The sequence below is a fragment of the Rhinolophus sinicus genome, chromosome 3 (genome assembly GCF_057876585.1).
Source record: "Rhinolophus sinicus isolate RSI-liver-muscle chromosome 3, RSI-T2T, whole genome shotgun sequence".
Classification (NCBI taxonomy): Eukaryota; Metazoa; Chordata; class Mammalia; order Chiroptera; family Rhinolophidae; genus Rhinolophus; species Rhinolophus sinicus.
Genome location: NC_142503.1, coordinates 192,940,247 through 192,949,774, shown reverse-complemented (window position 1 = coordinate 192,949,774; position 9,528 = coordinate 192,940,247). Strand labels below are relative to the sequence as shown.

Sequence of the window (9,528 nt, the reverse complement as noted above, 5' to 3'; positions counted from 1 at the left end):
CCCTGAGAAAACATGCCTCCCAGAGCTCCGTCTCTAGGGAGGGGGTTGGGGGTGTCCCAGTCCATAAACATCACTGAAATATGGGCATGGCAGGACCTACTGACACTTCCAGATAACCAGGAGAGGTGACTTAGTTTGTGCAGCTTTGCATCGTTCAGAGTACCAGGCACTCACATCATCCCCATGGCAATTCATGAGGCTGGTCGATTTTCAATCACATTTTTCCAATGAGGAAATTTTGGCACAGAGAGGTTAAGTAACTTGTCCAAGGTCACACAGCTGGTAGGTGGCAGAGCCCGGATTAGTGCTTTTAGCACCCTGTTTTACAGTGTGGAGGGACTGAGCCTCATGAGAATGGATCCGGAAGGGCCTTTGTGATGATGTGTGTAGGGGAAGGAGGAGACACATTTGCTCCTGGCCCCCCCTCCCCCACTCTTTAAGACCAAAGCTGCCTGAAGTGAGGGTCCCAGCTGAGGACTTCCTACCCTGTGTGCCAGATATTTTCTCAGAACAACTCTGCCTGTGCCACATGGCCTCAGTGGCTCTGAAATCCTCCAAGATCATCAGACATAAACTCTGGCTTCCCAGTGAGCATGCTGCCCCTCCATGTCAGTGCACCCCTCCCGGAGAATCCTGGAGTACAAGTAGGCAGGGTGGGAAGGGCCCTTAGCAAGTGCTAATCTTGGAGTCTTAGTGTTAGGAAGGATTCTGAGGCTTATGCAAAGCGGAAGGCACCACAGAGGGGACCATTCTCAGCCCCACCCCTCCTCATTCTGCAGGTGGGGCAAGGAAGCCCTGAGAGGAGGGGTCAGGCTCCACTTCCCGCAGCAGAGCCAGGACTGCAGCTCTGCCTCCCCTAGTACTAGCCTCCCTATTTCCCAGAACAGTTTGGACCCTGTGGGGATCCAGGCCTCCCCTAGCCTCTGTCCTCTGACACAGGAGAACCAGAACATCCTTCCCTGGTGGCTGGTCCCCACCCTCCATCCTCTGAATTGAGCGGTTGGCCTCCAGTGCCCATTACCAGTATCACAGAGGCCTTTGGGCCACTTCTGGCCTCTCCCACAGCCAGTCGCCTCCATAAGTGACCCTCCATCTGGGTGTAGCCAGCATTTCTTAGGCCTGGGGGCCATTCAACTTCATGACACCCAAGATGTGGAAACTGCAAAAGAAATGTCTTTATTCTTCTAACGTTTTAATATTTACAAAGAACAACAACAACAACAACAACAACAACAAACAGAACTGAGATTGGCTTATACAGCGGGTGGCAGATGAATAGGTGTCTAACTCGGGCTTCTGGGCTAGCTGGCAGCCAGGGCAAAACCCCACCGCCCGAGGTCTGCACCGGGATGGCAGGATGACGTGTCGGGCTCCGGCCTGGTTGCGGGGGGACCGCGGAGCCCAGCCCCGTAGCTCCCAAAGCAACTGCCTGAGAAGCCCCTGCCCCAATCTTGCCCTCCCCCTCCCACACACACACAAAGGGAAGGTTCTCAAGAGACCACACCACTACCCAGCCCGTTCCTCACAAGGAGAGCTCCAGGGGTTTCCAACAGCCCTGCAGGTTGGAGGTGGGGCCCCCATGTCCCTCTCAGCCCAGCTAGAGGTAGCCAAAAACATTGAAGATGGGTGGAGGCATGGTCGGCTTGGTGGGGATAGGCTTCAGAACCACAGGTCTGTACACTTTCTGCCCCAGGCTATCCACATCCTTGCAGAAGTGGGCCAGCTCCCCCGGGGAAACGGGGCTTTTCCGCCACAGGCCCAGGCTGGGGATGGGGCTCTGAGGCAAGGCCCCTGGAGGGCCTGGGTAGATGGGCTGTCCATGGTACTGGAAGGGGCAGCAGCTCCAGGCATTGACGCGGCCCACCAAGGAGAGCCCAGGCATCTTGAGTGGCTCCTTTTCAATTGGTGCCCTCGGGGACATAGGCACTGGGGCCGTCTCGGGCGCCAAAGGCTCCAAGCCCTTGCAGTGTTTTTTACCCTCATAGGGAAGTCCCTCCCTGGGGCCCGGTCCTCCCTCCAGCCCCACAGGGTAGCTGTGGGTGGGCCTCGGCTCTTCCCAGAAGGAAGCGGGCAGCTGTCTTTTCCTCATGGGCACCTGGCCAGGCCTGGCAACTTCTGGATTCTGCCCCTGTAGGGTCTGCTCCTTAGAGAGACATTCCTCCCTGTAGGGGTTCCCCAGAGCCTTCTCCTTGCAGCTCCCACCCCCACCAGGGCTGACGTCGGGGCCAGACTCGAGTGATAATCTCCCAGACCGGTCCTCCGGCCCCCTTCTCAGGTGAATCTCAGCCCCTCGGACGGGGAGTCCCCGTGGAAGCCGAGAATACTTCTGGGAGAAGCGTTTGAGTTGCTTCTGCAGGTACTTGCGGTGGTCCACGGAGCGGCGGCAGGGCGCAGACTTGTCCAGGGCTGCCTTGATGTCACTGGATGCCAGGTTCACAAAGTTCAGCAGCATCTTTACGTCACTGTCAGATGCCATCACCAGGGGGCCACTGCACAGGGCTTTCCATGAAGAGGGTGGTTCTGCTGGCAGCTGGCAGCTTCAGGGAAGGGCCCAGAGCTGACCTGCAGGTACACACGAGCCATTGGACTCTCTCAGAGCAACCACACCCAGCCTTCCCCAAAGGCCACGTGGCTGCAAACAGTAGCCCCAGCCCAGCACCGCTCAGTCCCAAACAGAGTCCTGGGTGAGGGGATGCCCATTCGAGCCACTAAGCATTCTGGGAGCATCTGTGATGGAACAGGTCAAACACATTGAGTCTTCTTGCGTCTGTTGCCCTCTGCTTGCAGCCGAGGCTCAGAGAGGTCAGGTGACTTGCCCAAGGTGACCCAGCTACAAGTGGCATTTCTGGGACTGTAGCACAAATCTCTATGCTCTCAGACCACCGTGTCTCCCAAACACCACGCTGCCAACGTGCACAACTTGCCAGCAAAGTTTTTCGTTTCTGAGCAGAGGCAACTGCTCCACTTTAAAGCAGGCCCAAGCCCCCTCGCTCCCTGTTGGCGCCCTCCTCCTCCCACCCCCGCCCCCAGCGCGGCTAGCATCAGCCCCCCTCCTCTGTCCCCATGCTCCACCCCCAGCTCTCACGCAGGACAGGCAGGACCCCTGTCTGGCACTCAAGCTGAGGCCTGCCTGGCGGGCTGAGCTCAGGCTGCAGGCAGCAGGGACTCCCCTGTAGAAGCATCTGCAGCAATTTCATGCCTCCTGAGCTACCACCCACAGCACCTCACCCCTCCCTAGGGCCCCCCCGCCTACCCCACACCCCTACCCAGTCGGGCTCGGCTGCCTGGGCCTCCACACTGACCGAGGGTGCGGGCCCCTGGCCCGCCAACGTGGCCCAGCCGTTTCTCTGCTGCAGACCTGGGCCAGGCCCGGTACGGCCAGCGAGCTCCGCGCGTCCGGATGGAAGCAGTTGTGCCGCCCTCGAGTGGGCTGAATGGAGGACAAGTCCCCGGAGCTGGGGGGCCCCTCAGGCCAATCAGGAGCGCCTCTCCAGATACAAAGCATCCCAATCAGGCGGCAGCGCCCCGTTCCCACATTCTTTGCCGTCACAAATTGTCACCATGGGGACCATCACAAAAAAGACAGCTCCCAAATGCAATCATTTCCCGGTAAATTTCTACCCTTCAGCTCCACTTTCCCCCTCGGCCTCCACGCCCTCCTCCCCTTGACCTCGGTTCCCTGGTTTCTCGAGGGGGCAGGCGGGGTGTGTGTGTGTGTGTGTGTGTGTGTGTGTGTGTGTGTGTGTGTGTAAAAAGTCCAGGATTGAGGAGGGGCTGTGCTCAGAAGAGATGGGCATGAGATCCTCCCCCAAGGCTCCAGGCCGGCAGCTGCCATGCTCCAGTGCTGACAGACAATCGGACGGGTAAGCCAGGCGGGCAGCCTTCGGACGCGCGGCCTTCCCCGCTGTCCTTGAGTGTTGAGTGGCTCTCTCCTCTCTCCCCCCCACCTCCTCTCTCCCCACCCCCGCTCCCTGAGGCATGGGCGCCCTGGCAGGCCTGTGAGGGCCGGTGGCACACTGATGTGGGCAAAGGTAGCCGGGAAGGACTCGAACGAGAGGCTGGCATATCCATGGGAAGGGAGCCGGAGCTCTCAGGAATCTTGTCTTTATGTTTGCTTCCTCAATTGAGCTGCACAAAGCCTGAATTGCCCATTCAGTGCGGCCGGACAAAAGGTTGGCGTTGCACGGTCCCCTTGCATTTGTAGTCAAACAGTTAGGGACTTAAATCGAGTCGTCATGATGGAGAAAGAGGTGGACAAAGCCCATAGAATTGCCATCAGCAAACATTTTCCTGTGTCATATTAGCCAGTCTCCATGGCTCCCCCTGGCCTGGGGACAATGGCACAAGTTTGCACACTTGGCTACTGTCACCGTGCCAACGCCGGCGGGGCCGCAAGCAGGGCCGCTCTGAGTGAGCAAGGGAGCCCAGAGCCGGCCGTTGGCCCTGCCCACCAACTGGTCAGAGGGAAGGTGAGGCCACTCGCAGAGGGAGGCTGCCTTGGGAAATGCTGATGGGCAAGACCTCCTTGCCAGCCAGCCCAGTAAACCCCCTATACCTCCTGCCTCTCCCTCCTCCTCTCCTTCCTCTTCTTTTCCTTCTCCTCTTTCCTCTGCTACCTTCTTGTCCTGTCCTCTGGTCAGCTGAATGGCTGGTCGTCTATACACCAACCCACAACTTTGCACCGCAAGCTAAAATGCCAAGGACTCCACTCTGAAGTCTTCCACCCAGACTGGGAGCACTCACAGAGCAGGGCTGGGGCCTCACCCAGGAGTGATGGTCCCACCCCCTCCTGCTGGCCAATAAGCAGCTGCCCATACCACGCGCCTGCCCACAGTGGCCTGGCTCCAAGCCACCGCCCCCTCTGGCCTGAGGCAAAACGAAGGGTTTGGTAGAGATGGCCTAGAGTGGGGAGGGGATATTCTCCACACCCCCTCCCCCTGCTGTGGGGGTCAGGGAAGGGTGGACTGAGATGGAGGTGACCTTGGGCTGGAGCATCCTGGTCGTTGGAGACCACATGGCCTGAGGAGTCACTGCTATCTGCAGCAACCTTTTTGCATGGATGAGAGCTAAACCATTGTCATTTTAAGCCCCTGAGATTTAGGGGTTACTTGTTTCTATAACCTAGCCCACCCTGACTGGTACAGGCAGGACATATCTTTTCTGCTCCAAACCACTCTACACACACAACTGGAAAAAACACCTGAGGTCACCAGGCTGGGCTCCTGCTGCCTACTGCTCGGCGGCCAGGGCACATAGCCTGGCGTGGGTTCTAACCCTCCCATACCCTGGGGCCGGCCTACTGAAACACCTTCTCCGTTATTCTCTCCTGGGAGACTGGCTTCACACCACCCTGGCCGCATTCCTGCCCGGGCCTCCCGCTCGCTCTGTGTCTGCTCCCACTGGTCCCCTCTCTCTGGAATACCTTCTCCTTCCTAAGAGCCGCGAGACCTTCTCATGCCACTCTGCCTGGTCTCAGCTTCCTCTGAGATTCTACAGCACCTGCGGTCCCTCCAGCTCATCCTGGCATTGCCTGCTTGTGACGTCATCCTCTTGTTTCCCAGCCAGTAATGACCGCCACCCCCAACAGGTCGGTGAGCTCTGCGGGAGTCAAGTCTGAATCTTAACAAAAAAAAAAATCTTTCCATAGTAGCTCTTAACATGGGCTCTTCTTCCCATGTGTTCCTCCCACTTTTGAGGAAAGAGGGAAAGAAAAAGGAAGAGGGAAGGGAGGAAGCAAGGGGAGAGAAAAATGGAGTGAAAACCTGACACTTGTTGGGCGCCTAATATAGACCCAGACCGTGACTGATTATCACAATGGAAGACCTCAGTGGATCCCAGGGCAGCTCCAGGAAGATATTCTTGTTGCCTTTTTATAATGAGGCGCATGGGGGTGAGTCACTCTCCCAAGGCTCACAGCTAATCACTGGCAGAACTTGAACTTGAAGTCAGGCCTGTCTGCATGCCAAGCCCGTGTCAGTCACACCAAACTACATGTTTCCCTGAGCTCCTCCTGCCTGGCACAGATGAAGGGCTGTTGGGTTTGAAATCCTCACAGAACAGACAGTCTATGTAAGTGCTGGGTTCAGCTCCTCTGTCCCTCTGTCAGAACGTGACTCTCACCTTCTGACTCAGGACGGGGAGCGACAGTTACTGGGGATCAGTGCAGGGCTGAGGAGGCAGCTGCGGCTTGAAGAGCTGAGGCCCGAGAAGCTGGTCCATGTCCTGCACCGACCTGGCCACACCCCAGGCCTCAGACCCTCCTTCTGGGGGCTGCCTTGGAGCCCTGCTGGCGAAGGCTGCTGCCTAATTTCCCGAGAGGCCATACAGACAGGTGGGAAAACAGTTACAATAATCATGCCTCTCGCAAGAGAGCCCTTTCACAGCCATTCACTCATCACTGTCCTGTGAGCACAGAGGGAACTGTTTTCCTTATTTACAGTGGGTGGCACCACCCAAAGACAAGCCTCAAACCTCTGCTTCTTGGGCTCAACTCAGGGCTGCTCAGACAACCCTGTCCTCTCAACGTTCTTCAAAGTCCAGCTCAAACACCTAGGAAGCCTTCCAACTCCCAGCATTATACGTGACACCCTCTCCCTTTCCTATATTTATAGATTCAAAGGTAAAGTCTAACTGCCTTAGCTTAATGCAGAGGGGCCTTTGTAATCTGACCCCGACTGGGGTCTGGCACACAGTAGCTTCTCCCTAAACGTTTCATGAGTTAAGTACTTGGCCTCCTCCGCTGAATAGAGTTTTTCCTGTGGCCTAGAAACAGCTGTTCCCTGCCTTGTAGTTTGCTTTCCCCACCCACCCATCCCCACCTGCGTGACCTCCATGAGCGCAAGGAGCTTGTCTGCGCGTTCATCTCTGTGTCTCCAGTGACAAGAATGGTTTTGGCACAGGGCAGGCCTTAAGGACCCTTGTGGTTGCTATGGTTGTACTTGATGGTGAATTGTCTGTGTTCCTTGGGACTGTGGGTTCCTTGCAAGCAGGATGTGCCATTTCACAATTGCACCCACTGTGCCAGAGCCGGGGTTCTGTAAAGCTCCATTAACAGCAAGTGAGCTGTGCGGATTAGAACTTCAGGATCCCTCCCGGCCCTCGGGTATCGCTGCTGTGCATCTCTGACATTCCAGCTGTGCTAACCTCACCTCAAGTTCATCCATACCATGCAGCATCAGGGACTCCCAGCTTCGAATCAACGCCATTCAATACCTACTTTGAGCCAGGGACCAGAAGGTGTGGGGTGGGCTTACTTGGCTTGCTGCTCTGTCCCCAAGGGCAACGAGTTGCAGGAGAGACTGACTTTGTGTTGATGACTCGATAGCCGTCTTCTGCCCACCCACCAGTGAAACAACAACACAACCTAACTTTCCTTGGTTTCCCAAACAAACTTCGAGGAGCCACCTGTCCAGAATCTCTGGATGTCACCTAACATAATCCACTCCTAGGTTTTAGCCAACACAGGTGCCGATGGAAACTGAAAGCTCGAGGAGGCAGTTGACGATGACAGGCACTGGTCAAGCCAGGGGGACTGGGGAGGTAACTTGAGGGGATGGGGTTTCCAATTAGTTTTATGCAGAGAAGCCCATTAAAAATTATTATGCGGGAGCCCAATATGTAAAACAGTGACAGCCATGTGCTGTGACTACCAGTTTATTTTACACACGCATATGCACACTTTCCACTTGTTCTGCAAACAATGGACCGGGCCAAGGGGGCTGTTTTGATGACAGAGATCTTTGAAATCAGGGGTTATGGATTGTGGCCTGACATCAGCCATACTTCGTTTTGGTTGCAGAATATTTAGAAAATCTTGATCTAGAGAGATAAGCAGCTGAAAGGGTAATTTTTAAAGCCTGTCTTGCAATCTCAGGATAGTCACCAAATGAAAAGCTCAGAGCTCAACTTTACCACTTGACTGAAGTCTGTAACATAGGTTAAGCCATTTGTTCTTCCCAGGTGCCACGATTACTGTCTTTAATGGATAAGGAAACTGAGGCACAAATCAGCTAGGAGACTTGCCCAAGGTCCCCTGGTCAGTAAATGACGGAGCTAGTGTTGGGATGCTGGCAGACTCTTGGTCATGACCATTGTATTATGCTGCTCTCTACTGACAACTATCAACCAGCACACAAGTCCTAACTTCCTCCCAGGGGCTTTGTAGTCCCAAGGACACAGACACGCCTAGCACTCTCAGACCTGGAGAGTTAAGTCCAACCACTAGACTCAGGAAACGCAGGGTGGGGAGCACACAACGCCTGACCAGTGCCTCTGCAGACGTGTGCTGCTGACGTCACAGATGATTTATGTAACCCCTTTACATAATGGAGTGTTTCTGTCCAAGACCAGCCTGAGGAGTGCTGTCAGCTGTAATTAGAACTGACAGGCTTCCTGCTCCCTTGGGATGGGAGGCTTAGGGTTGAAATAAACACCTTTGGCTGCCGGGCCCCGGGCGTCCTGCCCTGGCGAACTTGCCACGGAACTGAGGCTTAGCACCAGCGTCGCTGTGCCCTCAGAGCGACCGGAGACCTCATGATGACCCGGAGAAGTCACAGCCCAGCTCAACCAGTCCCTGCGCCCCTGGCCGCAGCCCTACTGCTGTGACAGAGACATCGTAGTGGACGCCTTCCCTCACCTTCTCTTACCCTCTGGGCTGGGTCCGAAAGCTGCCCAGGTGAAGCCCACCTTGGGTACCTGTAAAGAGGGGCTGATGTGACAGGAATGACACAGCACTAGCATCTTTGTTCCCCTCTTGCGCGTCCCCAGAGGACCACGGCCCCACATTCTCGCCTCTGCCCTGTGCTGCTTCCGACTGCCCACCACATGTTCCTCACCTTGACGGTGTCTTCTGGCGCCTTTCTGATCCGTCTCTCACCAGACCCAGGCGCTGGGCAGGAATGAAATGTCCGTTTAATCTCAACTGCCAACTCGGATTTGATTGGTGATGGCTGGCAGGTGCCCTGTGGAGAGATTCCAAGGCCCCACAGGCCTTGGCGGTTAGAATGCCCTGATCAGCTAGTGCTGTCTTCTGTGGGCGCAGATGCAGACAGGCTAAGCTGTATGCCAGGGGCCCCTGAATCCAGATTGAAACCACAGGAGGCAAAGCCAGGGGTACAAGGCTTGGTGTTCTAGTGACCCAGCCCTGTGATTTTAATCGAGGGAACAGTGTCTCAGAGAACGGCGATGACTCCCCCCAAGGACTCAACAGCTCTCACTTCTCAGGCCAGAGCTCACCGATTCAATTCAACAAACTGCGAGCGGAGCTGCTAGGCATTTTGGAGAACGGAGACCATGAGAAGTTTCGTGCAACGAAGAGGAGAGGTCACCACAGGGAGTGGGGTGAGAGAAAATGAGCAAGAAAGGTAAAGGTTGTCCTCCATGTCTATTTGCATGTAGTAGGCACATAATAAAAGATTGTTGAATGAATGAATCAATGAACCCAAACATGGAGCAAAATGATTGGTTGGCTTCTGAGCCACCGTGGGAACTCCAATAGCCAGTCACATACTACCTGTAAACAGTAGGTGC

General features: G+C 55.7%; 1 protein-coding gene across 3 annotated transcripts; it reads right to left on the bottom strand.

Annotated features, from left to right (window-relative positions):
- Positions 1 to 1,151: 1,151 nt before the first annotated feature.
- On the bottom strand, positions 1,152 to 9,205 carry FAM181A (family with sequence similarity 181 member A). Of its 3 annotated transcripts, none has more exons than XM_019744329.3 (2): positions 8,835 to 9,205; positions 1,152 to 2,562 (listed from the first exon to the last, which is right to left on the bottom strand). In XM_019744329.3, exon 2 carries the CDS (start codon positions 2,474 to 2,476, stop codon positions 1,598 to 1,600), a length of 879 nt encoding a protein of 292 aa, XP_019599888.2. In that variant the 5' UTR covers positions 2,477 to 2,562; positions 8,835 to 9,205; the 3' UTR covers positions 1,152 to 1,597. The 3 variants fall into 3 exon arrangements, with proteins under 3 accessions (XP_019599888.2, XP_019599867.2, XP_019599877.2); XM_019744308.3 differs by lacking the exon at positions 8,835 to 9,205 and adding an exon at positions 3,267 to 3,955; XM_019744318.3 differs by lacking the exon at positions 8,835 to 9,205 and adding an exon at positions 3,303 to 3,955.
- Between the last annotated feature and the right edge of the window lie 323 nt (positions 9,206 to 9,528).

Excerpts from the sequence above, each read along its gene's own strand:
- FAM181A (XM_019744329.3), bottom strand. The coding sequence starts at position 2,476 with ATGGCATCTGACAGTGACGTAAAGATGCTGCTGAACTTTGTGAACCTG.